Source organism: Lacerta agilis, chromosome 10 (assembly GCF_009819535.1).
Source record: "Lacerta agilis isolate rLacAgi1 chromosome 10, rLacAgi1.pri, whole genome shotgun sequence".
NCBI classification, from domain to species: Eukaryota; Metazoa; Chordata; class Lepidosauria; order Squamata; family Lacertidae; genus Lacerta; species Lacerta agilis.
In genome coordinates, this window is record NC_046321.1 from 43,036,459 (window position 1) to 43,062,239 (window position 25,781).

At 38.2% G+C, this 25,781-nt stretch overlaps 1 protein-coding gene across 5 annotated transcripts; it reads right to left on the minus strand.

Moving 5' to 3' along the window:
• Nucleotides 1–2,273: 2,273 nt before the first annotated feature.
• Nucleotides 2,274–25,781, minus strand: CPSF6 (cleavage and polyadenylation specific factor 6). Of its 5 annotated transcripts, none has more exons than XM_033162004.1 (11): nt 25,651–25,781; nt 21,410–21,619; nt 20,753–20,856; nt 20,102–20,247; nt 19,508–19,681; nt 18,446–18,941; nt 16,432–16,524; nt 15,139–15,254; nt 13,818–13,971; nt 12,621–12,810; nt 2,274–3,014 (listed from the first exon to the last, which is right to left on the minus strand). In XM_033162004.1, exons 1-10 carry the CDS (start codon nt 25,708–25,710, stop codon nt 12,624–12,626), a joined length of 1,740 nt encoding a protein of 579 aa, XP_033017895.1. In that variant the 5' UTR covers nt 25,711–25,781; the 3' UTR covers nt 2,274–3,014; nt 12,621–12,623. The 5 variants fall into 5 exon arrangements, with proteins under 5 accessions (XP_033017895.1, XP_033017893.1, XP_033017894.1 ...); XM_033162002.1 differs by having other exon boundaries at nt 12,621–12,813; XM_033162003.1 differs by having other exon boundaries at nt 2,274–3,048; nt 12,621–12,813.

The window sequence follows — 25,781 nt, forward strand, 5'->3', positions numbered from 1 at the left end:
CAACCACTAAAGCCCACTGTAGTAGCAACCAAGACACTACTCAGATTTTAGTTTACTATCTGGTAGCTATTTACAATATTATTTCATTGGGAGCACTGTATCAGGCTGGAGATAAATGCACAAACTTCTTTCTAGAGATTATCACAAGTAAAATGCTTTCACTTTTTTTGTCTAAACGTCTTTGGACTCCTTTTTTAAAAAATTACTGAGAAAACTGAGAAGAGTTCTTGAGAAAACAAGTTTTACTCACAAGACAACTACCATGACTCTTTACTACTTACACAATTTAAATGTTCAGCCTACACATATCAAAAAGTTATTAAAATCATTCATGGTTTGATTTTTGGCAGCTCCATTGCCAGCAATGGAAATCACTATAGGAGAAAATGTAAGACAATGAATACACAACAGTATCTCCAGGGTTCATACAGAAAACTAAATTATGACTTTAAATTATTTTAATTTTGGTTACTGAATATTTGAAATTACTACCGGTACTCAAATAGCATTTGCACACCTAACTTACCTGTTTTTCCTCCATCCTGAGCCATTTCCAGTACAATTTAATCCAGATTGTCTGCCCACATCCCAGCTAGTTAAAAGCAAAACTACATTGGATTTCTTAGGGTTGGAACAACCACCCCAATATGGACATACAATTGCAAGGTATTGCAGCAACATCTAATTTCCTGATTATCTGGAGTTATCCATAGACAGACCTCACATTCATCCCTGCACAAAGCAAACAACCCCAATGTATACATTATCAGGTTTCGTAGGACTAAAAAGTCATGCAAATAAGAAATCCCTGATATTTTGCTTCATTTCACTTTGATTTCTGAACCACCCCCTTCTGTATATAATCAAACCCTAGAGTAAAATGAATTTAGGTGTTATTGTCAGATAAACAGTTGTGTAAAACATTGTGGGTTCAAAATAATATTTCAAAGTAAGCCCAACATCTCACATAAGAAACGTGGTAAATTAGGAAATCTATTAACAAAGCATGAATGGACGATAAGAAAATTTTCAGCGTACAAAATGGCTAATAGTTAAAATAACCATATTAAACACAATTTAAACAATATTGGCCAAGAAAGAGTAAATCAGCTGCATTGACCTGAACTGTGCAAATGACAAGCAGATTCTTTGAACTATATAAATCTTTAGTTGTATTGGGATACAGCCTTTGAGACGATAACTTGAGTGCTTCCATGTTTAGTAAGACACAAACTGTGATTTCATACATGTCTCTAAGGTCTGACTGATACACTGTGTCTTTGTTATACAGTTAAAATATTTTATATGTACACCTAAATAAGTAAAGCGGGAATGTGATGAACATGTTTGTAAACACATCTATTACACAAGTGCACTGGCTAGGAAATTGGGATTGGTCACGGTTCTGTTAAGGGTATGTTTGATGGTAAACTTGAGTTTGATTTAAAACATGTAAAGTGGTCTTCATTTAATTTAATATCCAAGTATTCGTATATCACAAGTAATTTAACTGAGTATTACATGTCATAATGTTTCAAATATGTAAGGTTTTTTTTTAACTAAATCAAGGGTTTCTACACAATCTGGGGAATTATTTGATCAACAAACCTTTAAAACTATAACTGAAATAATTAGAAAGTAGGCAGGAACTAGCAAAATTTTTAAAAGTAAACAGTCCACAATCAAGCAACATGTGGTAAACCTATGAATAAAATCTGCTCTCTTTAGTTTGTGGAGTGCATTAGATCACAATCTATTTGTTAGGGCAAATTATTACACTATTAGTTATACAAGGAACACGTATGCATTTTCTTTTTATGGACAGGAAATTTTGTTGCTCAAAAAAGCTTATTTGAAATCTTGATTATTATTTTTAAGGAGAAACATTTTCTTCAGTTACTTAACTGGCATATATATCTACTGTATATTATGGCGTATAAGACTACTTTTTAATCCAGGAAAATCTTCTCAAAAGTCGGGGGTCAGCTTATACACAGGGTAGAGAATCTGTGGTCGAGTATATCTCAAACTCTATATTTTAACTGGCAAAGTTGGGGGTCATCTTATACGCCCAGTCGTCTTATACGCCGGAAAATACGGTAGGTACAGAATGACTAGTGCTCTAGAGGCAGGACACAGCATTAGCACTAAAAACTGTAAATTATTGCAGCATTATTTAAAAGTGGCCAATTGTATGCTTGAAGAAAGTATTGAATGTTGCATATTGCAACAGACAGGCTTCAGTAAACCAGAATTCAACTTCAGACTTCATATTCTTTAAAGAAAGTTCAGTCTATTTGAATTATTACAGAAAGTTAATCTACAGTTTTTACAGTTTTGCGCACCGCTTTCAGCAAATTCACAAGCCATCTATGCAAAAAAGCTACAAATTAAAATGAAATGTAACCATTATTCTAGTATCAATATCAAGTGTTTGACAACTGCTAATCAATCAGCAAATACAACAAGTTGATGCATATGCAAAAAATATGCTATGTTTTGTTAGAGACATTGTTATAACACCATTAAATATTGCTGAACACAAGACGCTCCCTGAGGTGTAAACATCAAATAACTTGGAACAGCTTTACACATCAGCCCCATTAAACAGTTTATTACAACACTACATCTATTGTAATCAGATTGGTGCTCTTTACAGACATTATCATTTGAACATTTAAACAAGAACTACTATAAAAACAAGCATTTACTAGACATTTTTCAATTTGCTTGCACATTTTAATTGTCGAATGTATATAACCAGTAATAAAGTTGCAAAAAGCTATACGTTTTAAATCACACAGGTTCCTTCAAATAAAACAGCTAAGCAACATAAAAAGGTAAGAGAGCTACTGGTTACCATGTATGCAGATTTGCCTTATTCAGATCTATTCCTGTTCATTTTATCCATGAATCTTTACAGGCTCTGTTCGATCACAAGAAGCAAACTGCTGGACAAGCCTCTTTCCGTGAAGTTAAGTTTCTTGTCTGGTGAGGTGTTCCTCTTCCTTCAGCTGTAATGTGTCAAAATTTGTGATGTAGATTTTGCTACGTCCCACAGCAAACAAAAAATGTTGTTTTAACTATACATACACAAATCGTGCACCAATTTCAGCATAATGGAAATGTAAATAAGGAGACCGCTGCTACTTGCTTGAAAATAATCTAAACTACAGCTTTCAAGAAAGTAGTCCAAAGATTTACAGCAATGTAGAAAAATCATTGGCAGCATTCAGATGTCATGCTAAATCATTAGTTCAGTATGACATGAAAGTGTCTAGGTGAGCCTTAGACATGCATTTCTCCACTGGGAATAATAGTTCAGAAGAGTTCACTTCCACTTTTACTTAACCAGTTTTGCCATTTCACCCTAACACACTTAACTTCAATTGTTTCACATTGGCTCCTTTAAAAAAAGCCAATGGAAAACCATAGTTTGTCAGTTTGGATAGAATGGCAAACTGTGCTGAGCAAAAGTGGAAACCTTTACATTTTCCCTTCTGACCGTGAGATAGGGATGGGGGGGGGTTTATGCATGGACCTGAGGCTTGCCTAGATTTATTCACATCACACTGAAGTGTGGTTTAGTATGGCACCCAAGTACAGCCATTGATAACTACAGAAAATGTTCCATTTTACAAAACTAGTAAAGAAGAACATTTCCTCTGCTCAAAAATTAGAAAAAACAAAGGATAGTGCTTTGGAAGAGACACTGATGAAGTTTTCATGGGATGCAAGCTACAGTAAAATCAGTGGCCAGGATCCAAAAAGCTATTTTAGGCAAACCCAAGGGCTTGTTTATACATTCTTTTTATATATATAAAAAAACCACTTTGAGCTGCAGACCTCATGCTGTAACACAAACATTTTTGAAATCTCCCTGTTTCCAAAGAAACTTGCCCCACTGCACAGAGTGAAGGGATGGTGATGTGGAGGCAGGAATCCAAGTTCAAAGCCACCTTTCAGAGTTCTTTGGATCCTGGCCAATGAGATTAAAGGAAGCTCCACACTTTCTAATATTGACATTACTGCTGCATATACTACCACCATTACTCGTAGAAAACAAAGTACAGTTGTGCCTTGGTTTTTAAACATAATGCGTTCCGGAAGTCCGTTCAACTTCCGAAATGTTCGGAAACCAGGCACGGCTTCCGATAGGCTGCAGGAGCGTTCTGCAGCCAATCAGAAATCGCACCGAAAATTTGGCTTCCAAGGCAAAGTTCGCAAACTGGAACAGCTACTTCCAGGTTTGCGACGTTCGAGTTCCAAGTTGTTTGTGAACTAAGCTGTTCAAAAACCATGGTACGACTGTATGGCTAGGATAACATACCTGCATCTCCGATTACCCATATCTGTGCATCAGAGAACCCTAGTTCAATCAGGGTTTCTTTAGATGCAGGTTAAGTCATACATACTGGAAAGCAAGTAGTACCTACAGCAGGCATGCCTGCAGAGCCTTCCTTAAGAACATGATGCCAAAGATACAGTTAAATTGCTGAGGAGGGGGAAACAGTTACCTATTAAAAGCCATCACATTGAAAAATCAGAACTACTTATGTAAAAACCACAGTAAATATATAATAGCTCATATATGCACAAACATTACTTGGATAACTTTAAACACACATTTTCCATTCCCAACTTTATTTAGAAGCTAGCTCCACTAATTTCAATGGTGCTTACACCCAAGTAAGAGTGCAGCCTTAAACTCTACGCACTCTTCCTCAGCAGTAAGTCATGCTGAACCCAATGGAACATACTTCCAAGAAATGGGTTTAGGATGATGCAAAACTTTTAATAACTACAAAGCAGTAGGTTATTTTTCAGTGGTTCACATCTATTTCCAAAGCTTTTAAAATAGCTTAAAATCAAATTTGCAAAGAAGCACATCAATAAGTCATTTCAATCAGGCATATTAATATATTCAGAACATACAGCAGTATGCAGCTGTCATAAGGTCACCCTTAGTAAAAAACAAACAAAATGTATTTAGATTAGAAACAAATTTATGATAATAATGAGAATTTCAGAAGTTTTCCTCTTACCACATACTGTTTTTAATAAAGTCTAGGCTATATAACTAATCAATATGGAGAATTGGGATATTTATTTAGTTTCTCATGTATTCAGTACTAAGTATTCTGCTTTTTGACATAACCAAATTCTTAGTTCTTTTAAAGCTGGCTTTTAATAATAAGGTGCATCATACTGTGCTTCAGTAGTAGCCAACTGAAAAACAAGCACATCAGTTTCAGAAGAGTGAAATGACAGCTGCAAAACTGCATATTAGGATTTCCTACTCTTGCAACACTCTTATATTCTATTGGTATTAAGTGTCTATACTGCTTCTAAAGGAATTCTGAACAGGAAAAAAGGATTTCATTGTTGTACCATAATGTGCTATGTGTCTGTAGCAGTTTTCATTTGAGACAGTAAAAACATTTTTTAAATGACTGCCAATACAAGAAATTTTAGGTTTCATTACGTGGAAAGTATCTTAGGGATTATCATGAATTGATACACATTCTGTTCTTTAAAAGTATTTTAACATATATAGATTAGTGAAGACTTACTGAATTCCATTGCAGTAATCTATAATATCTACACCCAAATGAATGGTATAATACAAAATAGGCTACAAGCATAAATTATTTTTGCAGTGATTTAGACAAGGAGTTTATAGCTTTACATAAATATTGCTATTCAGTGAAGTTGTTCTAGTTTTCTGTTCAAATTATAAAAAAGCACCAACAACTTGATTTTAATATGAGTTTTGTAGGAAACCAGGCTCCTTTCTTCACAAAGTATTGTCTCTTGTCAAAAATCAAATTATAAATTTGAATTATATAACATTTTACTTGACGTTTTAATTGGGTGAATGTGTTCACAAGGTAACTTTTTCTCTGCTGCGATATGCAGATAGAAGCTGTAAAAGCAATAACCTTTTTTGCTATTCAAAGGGATGTGCAATTAACATCACTAAACAGCAATAAAACCCTAGCTACCCAAGCAATCCTTATTACTAAATCACCTCAGTGAAGATATAAAAATAAGCTTGGTTTAGGAACTGGAAATATGATAACATGCACATCCTCACCCCTCCCAGCCAATTCTTTGTCTTACATCAATTCCCCCCTCACAGTAATCTACGTTAGCAATGACCATTTGTAACACCAAACCTAGGTAAATGAATCATCCTTGTGCTCCAAAAGTCACCTGAGAACACTGATTAAATTAGGTTGTCAAAAATGAGTTGAAGAGCGTCCCCTGCACTGGCAACAATCTCGGTCTATAGGCCAAATATAGAGAAGAGGCAGGGGAAAATTCATGCAAGGTGAGGGACACTGATGGCCCACACACAACCCCTAAACCTAGTTTATTTTTATATCTGCAGGAGAATGAATTTCCCTTTTACCTTATTCACTAAGTTCAAAGTCCATAGCTGTAAACTGAACTTCATACAAATGAGACTAACATTCATATTATAACACAAGAACTTAGGGTTGTATCCAATGCTACACCAGCGGCGTTCTGCTGGCACAATGGAACTTCTACTTCTCCTCAACCCCCAATCTGCTCTGGTGGGTCCCCTAACTCTAAAGATTTGAGTTTGAGGGTGGGTGGGTGGGTATGGAGGGGACAGGTTAAAAAGAGAGACTTTGTTGTACGACAGAAGTCCATTGCACCAACAGAGCTGCAGCGCCCGACACAAATCTTATTTTTCAATCATACACTGACGCAACAACTTGAAATTGCAAGTCAATATTCTGTGACTCTTTAGGTTTGCACTTTTATTTACAACAAGCTATTTTTATAATAACTAGTCTTTCATATTTTGGCATCTCTCCCCCTGCAACTATTGTGCTTAATATGTGTATCAATCTAACCTTAACACTCAACAGCATTTTAGGGGTGTGTGGGGAAATGCATTCAACCATTTCCCCAGCTGCTTAAGCTTTCATAAAACCATATCTTATTATTCAATTTATTAACTAGGCACAGCAAAAAAAATATTAACTAGGCACAGTAAAAACTATCAATTTAGTGTTGTGTGTTCCAAGTGAAAAAATGCGCTAATCTGCCTAATAAATTTGGATCACAGTTCTGAAGCTACTTCCAATTAACTCTAGTAACAGGAATTTTGCAGATTTGTAGCATTACAATACATTTAGTCAGGAATGCACATTATTTAAACCCTTAGTAGTGACAACCCAGTTCAATGCACACAAATACTCTCATTAAGGGTTTGCTATAAAAGCTACTTTCCCTTTTGCACATGTCACAATTTTGTTATAGTCTACTTTATATATATATGTTCACACTGAGGCATGACAAAGACTAGTAGAACTCAGACTGCAACAAGTAAAATGGCAAATACACAAGTTTCTTTGTTAAAAAAAACAAAAACACAATTTGTTCTCAAACCACAATAAACAAGAGTTTCAGGCCAGTTCACTTCCCAAATAAGGTTTCCCAACAACTTCAATACCCTGCCATTACAATAATTAAGCCGCTTCAAACCAAAAAGGATTGAGGGTCTTCAATACATCTTCTTGTACATCTACTGAACAAAGTAATTTGTACTAACTAACGATTATGAAAAACAGACAAATGAGGAATCTGGATTTTCATGAAGCCCATAACACAAATTTAACAGCAAATTTTAACATGTTGGGGATTATGCACTATACCAGTATGCACTTATTTATTTCACAATTAACACTAAAAACTTGTCCGAATTGGTAGATGGTTTTACCTGCATAATGCATTATTTACTGTGCAAATGTAATTTGTAACCTATGAGCTCCAAATAGCAGCAGTGCAATCAATACTATAAATAAATGTGTTACGGCAAAAATGACGGTTAACCATATGGCCTCTTACAATGAGTTTCAAAAAACAATGAGTTTCAAATACAAATAGCAACATGTATTTTAGTAATGAAGATTATTAAAACCATGGAAAACATTCTGGATTATAACAGGGAGAATGAGAAACGTAGCCCTTGCTGTTTTGTCACTTTGCAAATAAACCTTCCTAACCTTTTTAGAATAAGCACTGCCTCTTTAAAAAGGGGTAGCAATATCGACTAGTCCAGCAGTGGTGCCCATCTATATAAAAGTAGGACTTACTAGTCTCATGAACAGAAAGTAATTAACTTCCTAATAATATTGTTGCATTCATTTGATACACAACATATAATTGCCCTATTTCAATGCCTTAATGTGTATAGATTGCATAGTGCAAAGTGGGACTGGAGTGGTTTTTGACAGATTTGACCTATGGGCTTAGATTTCATACCTGCATAATGTCCAATGAGTGGATGGAAGGTGGTCTCAGGAAAGGTAAACCATGTTCACAAAGACTACATATTTTTAACACACATCACAGGGTGTGAACAGGAGCATTCACTCAATAACCTCTCATGAACACAGACTTGTAACAATATTTTTTCAGTATTCTTACTACACATATAAAATACAGCTTGTGAACACACTTAAAAAAGAACAACAAATCACTTTTTATACAAACCAGCCTCTTGGTTGGCACACTAAAACAACTCTTAGCATTTGAAGAGTTTGCTTATGGTGGTTTGAGAACAGAATACAGAAAAGTGTTATGTCAAAAAAGGGGCTCAAACTCAACATACAGGTCAATCAACATTAGGGTACTTCATTCTTTTTCAATTCCATACCAATCTACTTTGACTTTAAAAACTTTAATAACCACAAATTAACAAATAGTATGTAGCATTTAGACTTCTAAAAACTGACAGTTTAGCTAATGTATTATTTTATTCACATCAGAGCCTAAGATCAATCATTATGAATTTCCTACAGAAGAGCACTTGCTTAGGATAAAGCATGAGATCAGTATGTACCTTATCACATGTGATTATTTAGTTTTCATGTCTGAAGCAGTCCTGAGATTGTCACTGTTCTATCGCTACACATTCAACCTTTGCTGCTAACGTTTGCTCTAAATATGACCCAACACAAACATGTTCATGATCTGCTTGTGGTTTGCACATAAGTTGCCGAAATTTCTAGCAGATCAGTACAAGAAAATAGGTACATCTGAAAATATTCACAATTTTCTTGTACTTTTATATTGACATTATACAAAAGACGTAACAAAAAATGATAGTTTCATGAACACGTTCAAAATAACCCAGTAGCTAGAAATATGTTGTCAATTCACACATCATGAAGTATAAGCATATTAAAGGAAGAGAAACCCCACTACGGGGTCATTCAGTGCACCATTCAATAACCATCAAACAAGAAGGATGGAATGGTACATCTGATTTCAGAGATTCAACTCATCTCTATGAATATACTAAGTGCGGGTGACAATGGATTGGATCCAAAATATTGTGAGGGAAAACAACATGCATTTGCACTGTTCCATGGACTTTCTTGCAAAAGAACTAATGTAAAACTTCTCACAGTGCTCTGCCTCCATGTATGAGGGATTGTGATACAACGTAAGAAACAGTAATAAAGAAAGAAGGCAGGAGAGCACTGAGCTCTAGGAGTTCTTCAGAGTGCTTGCACTAATGGAGAAGCTTCTCTAGATTTGGGCTCACTTCTCACAATTCCTAAACAAATCCCTCTCTGTGCACAGGGAAGAGCACCGGATCCAACCCAATGTGACTGATCAAAATATCTGACTGTTCCACTACAGATAAAATTTAGTGAATTGCTACAAATATTCAATAATTCTACTTCAGGTTGGATTTGGAGAAATGTGTAAATAGTGGGGCTGGTGGAAGATGACCTCTCCACCCTCTGCCACCCCCCACCCCAGCCAGTTGTAGGATATTATGCAATGGAATAGGTTGTGGCGTGGGGGGCAAAGTGGAAAATGGGAGCCCAGTAATCTGGGCAGAAGTAACCTTCATAAGCAAGAGCTCCCACTTACAAAGTCATCTCTGCCTGTTTTTCAGACATTCCTTCTTTGGTCCCAGCTTGTCATGCTAGAACTCACCCCATTCAGTGATGACCCGTGACCCCTTCCCACAAGGGGTGGGCCGGAAGCTTCCACCAGCTATGATACATGGACATTTCTCTGGATTCAACCTTTCATAAACTACCTTCACATCATTCACCAATTCAACAAATAATAAGGAGGAAAGCTGTGTCATTCTGCTGCTGGAAGCACAGTATATCTACTTAAATCTTTAGTCACTAGAGAACACATAAAATAGTTCATAAGATTATAGCAATAAAGTGACTGGCCTGCACAACAGTCTAGTCTAGTTTTAAAGGGGCATAGATGTGGATAAAAATAAAATTATGATTTTTAAATTCTCACCTTTACCCTTCCAATGTTATAAAAGTATAATCATTAAGACAGTGTAATGAAATTTTAGATGAATATACAAATTGGAATGGAAAGTCGTATTTCTCACATTAGTGAAAAATAAACCTTATAAGCTTAACCGTGTGTGTGTTTGTGTGTGTCTATAAAGTAAATTAAGCTAACTGTTCTATGGTCACCTCAGAATATGACTGTTTCCTCAACTTTCTTTATATTAATTTTGCACCATATAGCACAGATTGTACAAGTACAATAAGTACATGAAATTTAAAACTTTGCCCAAAATAAACATCTACAAGAGTACACAGATTTTACTTTACAGAAACAAAAGACCATTTTAAGGAACAGATTTTTTTTATAGTGATGTGATTAAAACACAACACTTCATTTAAATCGTATCTCCTTTTAGCAGACATTTAGCATCCCAATTCCTTTTCAAATCAAACTCAAATACTGTTTATTTTGTTATGGGACAAATTTGACTTATATCCATGTGTGTAGCGTACGAATACACAAACATGAAAATGCAGCTATTCTAAAACAAAACCCAACACTGCTTTAGGGTTTTAAACATTCCATGGTTCTTCAATCACCCTCATAATACCCTAGTATTCATGCAAATTAATTCCTCCAGAGTTAAAAGATTGGGACATCAAATTTTATGCTTAGAAATGATGGTGTGTACTGGTCTGTGATGTTAATTTCATATTTCTGGCACTTTCTAAACATGTAACACACTCTTTTGGTTTAAGTGTTTGAGATAAGAACTCCCACCATCAAACTGAAGATTCCCATTGTTACCATATGGGCAAAGTCATCACTGATTATTACCAAAGAAAATGTATTCTGTCTTAACAGTAACATCAAGAGTTAATGAGAAAAGATTGGATGTGCTATAAATTGTATAACTGAAAAGTTTATATACAATAGTAACTTCAGCTTCATGCTAGTTATAAAACTCAAAGGACACAAAATATTTTAGACCAATTATAAAACTTATTCAAAACTATTATGTTTTCCTTTTAACTGACACCTAGGCCAGGATACAAAGCTATACTTTAGAAGCCTAATGGAATGGGCAGGCCAGTGGGATTTTTGGTTTTCTTTTAAAAGCAAACCACCCATACCATAAAAAGGGCTTGCCATATCACATTAGGAGGCTGCTATAACAAAGAAATTCAAAGCTACTCCCCCTTGGAAATGCATAATTAGTAGTATTTTCCTTTGAATCTTGGTACTAGGCTTTCCAATAAAAAAATACAAAACAGCTAGAACTTCATTCAATATCTATTAATTTGAATATGCAACTGTATAACCTGCATTCTGGAAACCACAGTTAAGAGGAACAGGAAACCCTAGCATAACAGCCACACCTAAAGGTCTGAACACTTGTGGGTTTGATGTATATTGTGGGCAACTGAAAATGGGCTATGATCCATGTGTTAAATAATCCATAAAGTTGATATATATAGGAATTTAGGTACCGATTACACGATTTGTGTAATCTTATTTCCTCTGACTATGATTAATATAAAACAAAGGCCAAATGCTTGGATTAAATCAATTTAAAATAGACTTGTGGCCTAACTTTGTGATTCTGTTTCAAATAATGCAGCACCTCATAGGACTATATACGTCCTGCGAAAATTTTCGTCTAGCGGGTTTTTCATCTAGCGAAGCGGCAATGACAGCTGCGCTTTCGCTAGACGGAAAAAAAAAGACGAAAAATTTTCGTCTTGCGAGGCAACCCCATAGATTTTTTCGTCTAGCGGGGCAGCCTCCCGCTAGACGAATGCCTTCATCTAGCGAGTTTTTCGTCTAGCGAGGCATTCGTCTAGCGGGGCACCACTGTACTAGACTCCACTATCAGTGCAATGTCACAACATGTTGCACTACAATAGTGGCAGCAATTTACCCCAGTCACTGGTGCCATCAAAAACCTTCCCAGTGGCCACCTTTGGCATGTTGTTACCATGCAAAGATATATGTAGGCAAGACCACTCTGCTAAATGGTACCCCAAAGCCTGCAAGAAAGTTCATATAAATTTGAACTACTAAATGTAATGAGTACCAGACTGCCATTAACAGAGAAAATCACACGAACACATTTCACACACCAGAAGGTATTTCTGCAGTTAGCAAAGGGAGGGAGAGAGAAAAGAAATGACAAGGTATTAACACTTACCTGAATATAACATCACTATCAGGAAAGTGTCCAATATAACATACCATAAACCTTTATTCTACAAAAGTATATAAAGTTTTTTAAAGCCTCATTAAAAGATAAATATACCTACCTCTTAACGATGGCGATACTCTCGTTCTCTATCGCGCTCTCTGTCGCGGTCTCTATCGCGATCACGATGTCTCTCACGTTCACGGCTTCTTTCCCGGTAATAATCATCATGACGATCTCTGCTACGAGATTTGTGGCGCCGGCTCTTCTCTCTTGACCTGCTGTGGTCTCTCTCTCTTGATCGCTCACGTCTTCTAAAAGGAATTACTTCATTAATTCTCTCAAATTGCAACATTTTGCTGCAATAAACACAACACACTACAGTGGTGCCCCGCTAGACGAAAATAATTCGTTCTGCGAGTATTTTCGTCTAGCGGGTTTTTCGTCTAGCGAAGCGGCAATGTAACCGCGGTTTTCGCTAGACAAAAAAAAAAAAAAAGACGAACAATTTTCGTCTTGCGAGGCAGCCCCATAGACTTTTTCATCTTGCGGGGCAGCCTCCTGCTAGATGAATGCCTTCGTCTAGCGAGTTTTTCGTCTAGCGAGGCATTTGTCTAGTGGGGCATCACTGTATTTGTTTACTTCCTTGGGTATGAAGAACCCTGTCTCAATACAAAGAAAGTTAGATGAACTATGGCAATTAGGTTCATTGTGATGTTATCATCAAGTAATAGTTCTGCTGCTAATGATGTTTATATGATTTCATGACTTTTATTCTATTTTTGTCTTTTAAATCTTGAAGCTACGTTAGGAGCCTTTGCACAGCCAAAAGGCAGGACAGAAAATTCCTTTAATGATAGTGTGGTACAGGTGTCCAGAATTGAAATTTATTCCATTCCAAGTCCAGCTGATGCTCAAGATAATGGAATTTCTATGCTTTTTCTACTCTTAACTTTCCTACCAGCTATTGTAATTGGAGTCCCTCCTTGATAAAAGTCACTTTAAGAACTTATGCTTTTTTCAACAGTTTAATTAGGTTTTAAGATACTGTGAAATTTTTCAACTGTGGTTTCATTAGAAACTAACCTTCCAATTACATCTGCATTTTCCTATGAAATTAAGCTTTACAAAAACTAGAGCTACACAGCATGTTAATTATTTTAAGTGATATCCAAGTCACACACTGAATAGACCCACTAAAATCCATAGACTTAAGTACATTGCATGATTTAAATAGGTCCATTCCCTAATATAGCCCCACAACTCTTATCTGGAACTTTATTCAAAACTTGCCCCCATTTTTATACAAAAGGTTTACCTTGACCCAGAACCATAAGACTTGGACTCAATTCCATGGAGGCAATCTTGCAGAGAGCTAATAAGTACTTTGCAACGATCATCAGCAGATACTTTAGACTGTTTAATTAATGAAATTGCAGTCACCAAGGTTTCTATAGCACTTCCATACTCCGCTGAAAATTGATAAAACAATGTGAATGAACAGTTAAATTAATTCTTAACATCAGAATATCCCTTCCCATTGTCCAGCCTTCTTGAACTGTTCAAACATAGATTGTTCCACTTCATACTGACCTGGTCCGCACATTACAATAAGCCACAGTTTAAAAACAAACTATGGCTTAATGTGAACAAGTAGTGTGAGAGTTCATACCATTCAAAAGTTCCCATGACACTCTTCCCCTACTTCCCCAGCTGCCATGCCACAGACAAAACAAACTAGACTCTTTTGACTTGTCACATTGCCTAAACTTGGGCTCATGATTTGCTTCTCTGAATCAACTACAAGCAACATGACAAACCAAACACTTGCTTGTTCATCTGTAGTGCAGTAGCAGCAAAAATGGAAAAGAGGAATGCCACAGGAACTTTTGAGCAGCATGTACCAGCATGCTTCTTGTTCATATTGAACCAGTTTCAAACAATGGTTTAATGTGATGGGTGAGCTAGACTACTATAGCAGGAGGCTAATATGACTGAGTAGTCCTCCATACAGTATGTGTCCCTCTACATTAGAAAAAATAGATATAATGGAAATGTGTTCTTGCTCTAGCATTTTCATGATATACTACTTTTCTCTGTGTAATTCGTTTTTTGGTAGGGGAGCATTTAATTATGCAGGCCCCACATTCAGTCGGAAGTGGTATAAACCACACATTTACTGCTGTTTCAAGGATCTAGGCACATGCTCTATATTAGACCTTTCCAATTCCAAAAGCAAGTGCTCAGGTGGCATTCATAACTAAAGTAAGTTACAATAATGTCAATAATCAGCAAAAGAAAGCAAAGCTACAAAGCAGCTATAGAAAAATAGCCAATAAAGTTAAGAAAAGTATTATTTTAAGCAACAGATAGTTAAAAGCATGCTGAAAGGGTAAAATTTTAGTTGATGGCAGAACACTAAGATAAGGGACAGGAATTAACGTCCAATGGCAATGAATTCACTTTCTGGGTGCCACAACAGAAAAAGGCCGGTCATGTGCTCCCAAACCTGTATTTTAAAAAGTGAAAACACACAGAAGGGCCTCATCAGATTATTTTAGTAGATAGGCATATGTATGTATGTATGCAGAGACAGTCCTAGATATAACATCAGATGATCATAAAGAAAATATACTGACCAGCACTTGCATCTGATACAGCTCTTGAAATGGCACTGCTAGAGATAGCTCTGTTTCTATTCATGATTTCTTCAAATTCTGCTTCACTTAAAGGCGTCCTTGCAGCATCTATTTCTCTGCAAACACACACAAGTTCAAAACATTTACCTCCAGCGAGTTAGGGAAGTACAACTGTTTTAACAATTCTAGTATGCAATTTTAAGCAAAACAACAAATCAGAGGAAGCTTTTTCTAAACCAAGTTATTTACAATGCAAAACCTGCAGGCTAGAGAGGAAAAAGTAGACTACCACAGCAGCAACAACTCTGTTATTAGTGTGAAATGTCAGATAATCTACTTATGTTCTGCTTTCCATCTTCAGAAAGCTCCAACAGATAGTTACAAATCTGTCAAGCATGTATATGTATCACTGAGGCAGAGATCTGTAGCCTGCTCAAATCAGTAAATGAGTCTTTCAAAGAGTTCTGTCCTCGACATATACTCTATTATCTGTCACAGTGAACATAATGAATAAATGTTGCCAAGCATTAAGAATGCTCTGTTCTCTAAAGATATTCATGCTTTTAACACAAGCATAATGATGTGCCAGTTGTTAACTATTTACTTAACTAAGGTTGGTGACAGAAATACTTATTCTGCTTATGCCCCCTTGAACTCTGCAACATCTGCCAGTCTCTGCTTTAAACAGAACATCTGGAGAATGACAACAAGACTAGAGAAGGCCTTTCTCCTCCTACAGGCACCTCTACTATGCCTCAGGATGTACCACCCAACTTCCTCCTCCAGCTTCTTTGTAGCACACACTAATCTAGATAATGTAATATATTTGACTGAAGCTAGAAAGGAAGTCATGCCTTAGGATGCGATTTTAATCTTTGCTGGTGGTAACCAGTTGCTGTTCACCTGCTGATGGAAGACATCTGCCAGATGAATGGGAAGGAAATTAATTATCAGCCAGTCTTCAATTCCCCAAACCTCTGGAGAAGATGGGGAGGCGGCAGCAGCTCTAAGGAGTGAGGAGGAATTGCCAAAAGTTGCTTCTCTTCCTATTCTGCTGATGAATACCTCCCATTGGCAGGGGAACACCAACTGGACTATGTTCTCCATATTCCTTCCAGCACTACAAAATTATATGGCTTTACGTGCTTTTAAGAAATGTTTTCTTGCGAGTGTTAGTTCTTTTGGTAGAAAGAAAATGCAGAATGATAAGCAATGCTATCCTCTTAAGAGCAAGAAGTGGATCAAGATCCTATAGCTGATTTAGCATAAGAGGAAATGTCTAAAAATTCATACCTCCCTGCGTTTTGAGTATTATTTTTCGTTTGTCTCCAATACAATGGCATATGTAATTGTTCTCTTATGGGCATGTTATTTCCAGTGAAACGCCTATGATATATAATTGACAATTTAAATATAGTTATGGATTGTAGTTGAGATCATCATGAAAATATTGGACATTATGTGCAGAGATTCTACTTCTGCTTTCAACCCCCTCAGCCCTCCCTTGTTTATTAGAGTATTATCTTGATATACAAAATATTAAAAAGTTTGGTTTTATAAACTATGGGTTCTCAGCATAGTCTTCCAAGTTATTATGCCAAATGCTCTGAATTTCTAAAAAGCTGAATGATAACATTTTAAATTTTAGACAGTAATTCCATGAACCAATTAACAAAGCTAGAAACAATGTTCTCAAGTAAAAGACTAGGAAGGTTATTTGACAACAAATTATCCCAACAAAGCCTCTGTTATATGCCACAACATGCAAGTAGATTCTTATATATCACAATCTATAAACGTCTAAAAATGTGGTATAACATGAACATAAGACAAACAGCAACAAAGGGAAATTAGCAGCAAAGGGTAAGCAAACAGGAGTTTATTATGTAAGTCTGGAAAAGAAAAGGTGGATATAGACAACTGATACAACAGCTGACATAAGGTCATCATGGGATTTCTAAGCATTTAACCATAGTGATAACTTGCAAGTTGAGTGAAGACACAGAATTTAACTATCTCCTGAATAAAACTTGATCAACAATTGGGGGAGGGGTTCCTCTTTCAGTTAAAAAACAACTCAATGATTCCTCATATTGTCTGCCATCTGATATGGTTGTCTGAATCCATCAGAGTAGTCATACAAAGATTACTCTAGGTCACTGGAGTTGCAAGGAAGATGTAGGTTAAGCAGAAAGTAAAGCAGGACATCTCAAGCTGACACAGAGTGTTTTCTTATTAGAGACCAAAAATTGTTCATTTAAAAGAACATACATTTATATTAATATTTACACCGTGATTTACTTTAAAGGAACTAAATTGCAACTTTCAGCTGGTGAAGAAAACTTGAGTAGCTGAACATTAAAAAGTTAATTACACACACACACACACACACACAAGTAAGGGGAGCTTACAAATGTAGCATTTGTTTAAAAACATAAAAGAAGCCACCAATGAAAACAAAATAAAACAAATACTATACATAGCTGATGGAAATGAGGAAGGTCTAAGTACTGTTTTTAATACACTGGTTCTCAAACTGTGCAGTCACCCACACCCCTTGGAAGTTCACAAAAGACCTGCAGGGGAGAACATAGGATTGGATCTGAAGCCTTCTTTCCTTTGTCAGCCAAGATGTTGGTAGGTTAAATATCCTTTAGCAAAGGATACACTCTGCACTGGATTTGTGGGCATTTTTTGCACAAGCTGCTTTGTTCCAATGATGCTTTCCTGGGGTGTAGTTTTAGGATGTACAATCATATAGTCGTACCTTGGAAGTCGAACAGAATCCGTTCCGGAAGTCTCTTCGACTTCCAAAACGTTCAGACACCAAAGCGCACTTCTGATTGGCTGCAGGAAGCTCCTGCAGCCAATCGGAAGCCACAGAAGGCCTGTTGGATGTTCGGGTTCCAAAGAACGTTTGCAAACTGGAACACTCACTTCCGGGTTTGCCAAGGCATTCGGGATCCAAGGTTGTTCTATTCTGGTTTCTAACGACTGGGTTAGATCAGTTCTCCACTTCACAAATCTTTGCATGCAGCAGCAAGCTATATACACCACAGCAATCAATTATCTCTATGCAGTCTATTGTGGAACTGATGCTTTTGGGGCCCCTAGAAAGCATGCATTCTTAAGAGGGGAGCCAAGCTCAAAATGTTTAAGAAACTTTGGTTTAATGTCACCCCCACATTTGAGAAACACTTTTCTGATGTAACCTTACTTCCTTGAAGGAAATCAAGCCTCCTTATTAAGACTCTTTGAGAGTTTCTAAAGAGGAATAAAGATGCTATCAATGAGGAAAGTAACTCACCTGCCTGGTGGACCATAATCACCTCTATCATAAGGTGGAGGTCGGCCATATGGGTCTGAAGGTGGTGGGCCACGGCTGTCTGATGTAGGTATGCCACTGTTGGCTGGCGGGGGGAAGAAAGCTGGATTCACATGTGGAGCTGGTGGGGGAGCACCTGGTGGAGGCCCAGGTAAGTGAGGAGGAGGAGCCAATGTCAGGGGTGGCCCTAGCGGACCAGGTGGACGAGGGGGGAAAGGACCTGGAGGTGGAGGAGGGCCCTGTTGTGGGGGTGGAGGACCTGGTGGAGGACCATAGCCTGGAACTGGAGGTGGAGGGCCAGGGGGAAGTGGACCCAGTGGAGGTTGACCAAAGGGTTGCCCTGGAAAAAGAACTGGAGGAGGGGGACGGTCACCACGATTAGGGGGACCCGTTAGTGGAGGAGGTAGAACCTGGCCAGGTGGAGGAGGACCTGGAGGGCCTGGAGGGCCTAGGGGTGGACGTGGAGGTGTCTGTCCAGCTAAATGGGAAAGAAGAAAGAAAGAATAATGCCTTCTACTACTTCTAATAAAACTTTCTCCAAATTTACAGAATCATTTGTAAAAAGCATTGAGGAAGCTTACTGACATATGGATATGAATATTAAATATAAATGTAATAACAATCCACATGTTATCAAATAATCTGGCAATTCTCTTGGTGGAAAGGTAAGAAGTATCATTTACCCCAGCTACTTGCATTTCACACCACGCCAACACTAAAAACTACCATAGGTTTCCAATGTTTTACAATAAAGCTTATAACTTTTGAGTATAGACTCTGGGGAGAGAGGGACTAATGAAAATGTGCAATATTGCAGCAACAATTATCAACAGGACTAACACTATACACTTGTGGTTCTGTTTTATTATAGTGCTCTTTTATACTGTGTGTGTTTTAACTTAAGTTTTTTTAATTCAGTATAGAATGTATGTCAATATAAAATAATCCTACTGTCCAGAAAACAAAGTGCAATAACTGGCAAATCAAATTTCACTATCTTCAACTATACATAAAGGCAGCAATGTGTAACACAAAACATTTTACCTGGAAAAGGTGGTGGGGGTCCTCCTGGTCCAGCTGGTCCAGGAAATCTATCTCCTCCTGGAAGGGCACCTGGAAAACGACCCCTCCCTCTGTTACTTGGTGGAAACGATGCCCGTGAACTGCCTCCAGGAGGACCAGCTTTGCCTTCACCAGACATCTGGCCTGACTGTGTAGCTGAAAGAAGAAAACAATATACAACACTTGGTTTATTTTTATGCTGTTTTTATAATTTATTATATTTATGCTTTCATTAGCTAGTTTGAATAGGTCCAGGATTCACCAGTTACATGATGCTTTATCAATGTGATGTTTCAAATGTATAGGAACTCAAATTACCTAGCTTCATTCATGTTTTTATCACTAAAAAAAAAGTACTACAGAAAGTAAGATCCATGTCTTTCTACAATATTCTAAAAAAGTCTACAGAATCTGTAGTTTGAGCAGTGTTATTTCATTTCAGTAAACCAAGCTTTAGTCAGCAGATTCTTAGCACTTAATAGCCAAATACGAACACATCCACAATTGCAAAATGGTATTTTTCCTTCCAAAACACGCTCTTTCACTTCACTTTGAGTAGCTAGGAGCAACACTTACTTTTTCTGGACTGCAGTTCAAATTGACTCAGAAACTGCTTATTACAAGGAGTAACAACAGGATTTTGACCATGCAATTCTCGTTTAGGCAACAGATCCATTAGTTTTTTGGAAGATGCCTCAGATCCCACACCTACAAGAGCAAACCTGGGGGGGAAATAGATGGGGGAATTATGTATGGTGGTGGTAGGGCCATGAGAAAGTGTCACTCAACTGAAATGTTTTACAATAATTTTAGAAGACTTAAGAGTCAGTATTTGATTCAACAATTATCTAATTCCCCCACCCCCATATAAGCCAACTGTAATAGGCTACCATACATTTTAATTTACTGTGAAGTGTAACCCTCATTTACTATTAGCAAGACACCCCAAACCTTCTAGCACACCAGCTTTCATTTTTGTCACTTAAGCCTGCTTTCATGCAGTATTCAGAACCAGTTGCTTCACCAATTCCTTTTCTTGACCAACACAGTCTCAACTTCCTTTATGGTCTGTCCAGTTAAAGTCACCACTCCTCCCTTAAATCTTGTTCTAGTCCTGTCCCATCTTCTTAAGCTACATTCTCTCAAGCAACAAAACAGTGTCCTGTATAGCCTGTCACACTGTAGAACAGAAATGGGAATGATGTTGAATTTAAACAAAATTCTTACCCCTTAGACTGGCCATTAGCTCGGTTTTCAAAAAATTTTATCTCCAAAATATCATTTACACCAAGTGAATGAACTGCTTCAGTTAAATCTTCATCTGTGGTCCACTGGAAAATATTCATAATTGAAATCTCATTTTTGAACATAATAGCAAAAACAAAACATATAAGCAAAGCCCACACCCAAAAAACCATTCATGATCACTTTTCCACTGTACCATTCAAGCGAACAGATAATACAGCAGGCGCTAACTGCATCAGATGCATACGATATAAAAGCATTTTTAAGCTAAATTGGTTTGACTTATTGTTTTCTAAAGTTACAGGAATGATTCCTAATGCCCAGTGATATAATTCAGCAAATTATGTTTAAAATAAGCAAAGAATTTGTTAATTTACATATACTTTAAGAAGCAATGATTTGATTAAGCAACTCAAAAGTCCACTTTACAGTCATTACCTATAGCAAAACAGGAAGGGTCACAGCTCAGTGGTAGAGAATATGCATGCAAAACTTTCAGGTAGCACAGGGAAACCTGTCTATCTGAAGCCTTTGAGGGCTGCACCTAGTCCAGACAATAGTGAACTAGGTAGGTCAATGGTCTGAGTTAATGCATTTTCTTACAATTCCTATGGCAGCAATAAGTAGCGGAACACTTACCCAAGTAAGATTCCCAATGTACAATGCAATTCTCTTTCCTGTATACGTGTAGACAACATTTGGTGCTGATCCTTTGCCTACATCATCTCCAACAGATGGTGGGAGAGAGTCCATATAATCACGATCCTCTGGAGCATCGCCGTTATTGGCAGATGGAGAGATGACGTCGTCATACAGATCTATTTGATCATGACCACCATACTCAGCCTCCTAGAAGACAGAGGTCATGAATGTCATACTTTCAGTTCATTTTTTCTGGAGAGGCTTGAATAGAACTTGATTTATTTAATTAATGGTATTTATATACCATACCTTCATAATATTTATGTAGTATATATTACATTTAAAAAAACAGCAAAATGTTCAATAATTAAAAATACCAATTAACAAATAATATAAGTAAAATATTAATTAACAAAGAGTGAAAACTACATTTCCAGTGTTTAAAAAACACAGCACCATGAAGCTAGAGGTAATTGAGTCTCAACAAAACAGTACTAAACCAAAAGAATTAAATGTATGAATCCAATGAATCTCCTACTCATCACAATAACCAAGATAGCCTAATAGAATTGCTCAAAAAATTACACAGAATTTTAGAGTTCATTACACATGTCAAAGAGGCCATTGCATTAAAAGGTGTTAATTACTAAAGCACCACTGTTATCTTTTACTCATTTTCCACAGGCTCAATGTGGCTTACACCAATTTCATCAAATATCTTTCTCTGGCCTCCAGAGGGCTCAATCTGAGAAACAGGATGATTTTCCCCTAAGTTTTTTGGGGTTTTTAAGTAGATTTAAACTTTGGCAGAAGACTTGAAGGGGTCATCCTCTGCCAATGGCTTACTAACTCAAAAAATATTCACCAGTTTGCTCTTTTGCTCACAGCGGAAAAGTACAGTGGTACCATTTTTTCTCCCAAATATATGAGGAAACAGCGAGCGCACCCACCTGCACACCCACACACCTTCTCTTTCCCTGCCTCCCTTGCTGGAGAGATCTCAACCCAGTCCCTTCTACAGCACCCCAGGTGCGTCTTCTGGTACAGCTGGCTCACGCAGCACCAAATGACAAGCCTCTTTTGGTGCCATGCTGCCCCGCAAGCCAGCTGATTGTCACTGCATGGCAGCAGCCACTCAATGGAGATGTTAGTCACCAAACCTGGACCAGCCACTCCTCTCTCATGTTCCCAGTGCAAGTTTTCTGTCTCCTTCAATTCAGAGACTACCACATCTTTAATGCAAGTACAGCCAGGTCCAGCCAGACATGTGTTCTCCATGGCTCAGTTCCATTATCTCCCATACAAATTTTGCAACAGTAACTACATTATTGCAGAAAACAATTATATTAAATTTCATTTTTAAAAAATCTATACTCAAGACACCATGACCTTTAAAAATAGAGTCCCTGATAATACTATCATTAGGCTTAGATAAGAAAAATGAAGTGTCAAATAAATAACAGGTTCCACAAATGTAACCAAGAAAAAACTGAGTATTTTATACCAAAGATGTGCATACAGTAAAGAACACCATTATCGTAAACCATTATTGTCATAACTACTTTCAAATTCTTGGTGAACTGCAGTTTGCTAAGTGTGATGAGACAGATAACACAGAGACCTATTATGTCTGCAATAGTGTATATGAGAAGTGTAGATGCTACAACAAATGCAAATGTGTAGTGCACTTCAAAAACAATGTTCAATTTGCATTTCAATTTAGACGGCCAGATTATGTTACCTGACGATGACACATGAATATAGCATCTACACTGAGCAACAAATAAACATACACCTCCTGCACAGATTTTTTGGGGGGTGGGAGAACAATTTATATGTATCTCCACATTACCATATGTCCATTAAAAAAGCTATGTAACCCTTTCTTTACAGAATTAAAGACAGTGAGACCACAAAGTTGAGCTTCCTATGTGATGGCGCCTACACCATGAAATGCTTTCCACATAATTTTTTTTGCTCGTCTCTCCTTGCTTTGGTCTTCTGCCACCAAGTAAAACTGGCTTTTTCAAAGTGCATTTCTTGGTGCCTGAACGGATTAATTTTCAACTACTATATTGCTTTTAGTTAGCCAATGAAGTTTTAGCTGGCTGAGTTTGTACAGTTTTTTATTAATATTTTATACATCGTTATTTTGATTTAAATTATGTACTACAAATGATTGACAGCACAGAATGTATTACCAAATTAAAAAGAGAAAAATAGAATTGCAGTACTATACACTTCTAGAACTTCTAAAAGGGTGTTTCATCACCTCACATATAAACAGTGTCATAAATTGACAATAAATATAAATTTTTACATTTTTAAAAGAAGTGAAGCCCTGTCTCCTCCAGCACATCATTTTTACATTTAATAAAGCCCTCCAGGAGTTTGGGAGCCAAGGTCAGGTGTGAGGATCCAGAAGCATTCACAAGTAGTAGAAACTCCCCAATTCAGACATTTGCCCTCCAATTCATGAAAGACTTTAACCTGTGTACTGATATCATACTGGAGGGATCAGACTTTTCAGTGTTCCCTTGCTTCTCACATATGCTTCTACATGAGGAGTCTGAACACATAAATAAGGCCAAGGACTCCAATCAAATGGAGTATGTCAGTTCCACAAACTCAGAACACTAGTTCACCTACACTCCCTTCAGGTCTTCAGTACATATAGGAGGGGGAAGGAACAGGTGCACTTGCTCTATGACCCACCACCTGGGTTGTATGTTTCCATCACCAACTCCATGAGTTGGATGGGGATTGACTGATGTAGGGAGCCTCCTGTCCCCACAGAAGCTTCTTGCACATTTTAGAACTCTGGATTTTCCAGGGTTCTAAATAACACAAGAATCCTCAAGGAGGACAGCAGGCCCCTCACTTTGAACTGAGCAACTGGAATGCGAATAGGGGGCAGACCTAGCACATTCATCCATGTAGTGCCCCTCCCTTTACTAAACACAACTACAGTACCTGTAACAAACATGAAAAGATCAGCCTTTGAATGCAGATACTCAAGTTACTTTCCCCCTTTCCCCTTTAGTACAATTAGTTTCACCAGTTAACTTTTTTAATTCATCGCCACCAGAAACGAAAACTAAAAAGAGTTTGAAACATCATTGAATTATGGGATAAAACAAAGAATATGCTTTTAATAGAAGGCACAAGAACTACCGTACTCCAAAAGAAATAGCATAGAAATGCATTCTAGGAACACTTCCTTGCTCAATGTGGGTCTTTTCAAAATCTCCACAATACTCTTTTGAGACTACATAAGAGAATAAGGACAAAAATGGGTTAACCGATGACAACGCAGCATGGTAGAAGCTAAACCAAACCTTTCAGCATCAAATAGCTAGGTGCTTCTCCACACTGATTGGCAAAACAGTTACGGGACAGAAACAATTCTCTACTTTTTTGTCTTTCTACCCTATTTCTCAGACTTCACAGGAATAAAAGCTTCTGCCATTTTCTAAGCTTGTAAAAAAAAACATACCCATATAGCCTTCAACAGCCTGTGCAAACCGAGCCATTAAATGTTGAAAACGCAACGTTTGCAGCAGGGTGAGCTGCCGTCTGCCGTACCGTCACGCGTGTTCATCAGGAAACTGAAAAGAGGCGCGAAGGGAGGCTGTGCTGCGAAGCACCTTTCGAGGGAACTGCTTCCCATCTCCCTCGGCTTCTCGTAAGCCTCATCTCCGGCGCTCCGACCGAGCCTTCCCGAAGGACGGTAAACATCTTGTCACGCCTCCCCATCGCAGCCTCCTCCTGGGGGAAGCGGCTGCTGCCTGTGTTGGAGCCGCTGGGCCCCATGCTCCCTCCTCCTCCTCCTCCTCCTCCCGAGGGGGGAAAGTGGGCAACAACCAACAGCGCTGCAGGAGGCCCCGTCTCATTGTTTTCCAGCGCCTGAGGCCTCGCAGGGAAAGGAGAGCAGGCGGGAGAGGAGGCGGCGGCGACGACGCGCATTCAAAGCTAGGCCGCGCCCCCTACCTCGGCCCTTCTCTTCTTCCACACGAGCTTTCCCCCCCCCTCCCGCCCACTCACGAGAGCGCCAGGCGGGAAAGCGGCAGAGGCCTCTCGGCGAGCGTCGCAGACAACAATGGCGGCGGCTTCCCTCCGCTCGGCCGAGGCCTGCAGCGAGCACAGCCAGTCAGAGCCTCCCTCTCTCTTCCTCACAGCCCAGCCAGGCCCCCCCCGCCGGCCTTCTCCTCGGCCCCGGCCCCCCGGAGCCTCTCTACCTGGTTGAATTCCTCTCCCACATCGGCGTAGATATCTATGTGGTCCACGCCGTCCGCCATATTCCGCCTCTCCGCCTCCTCCTCCCCGCCTCCCCGCCGCGGCCGAAAGCCCCGCCCGGCTCTACAGCTGC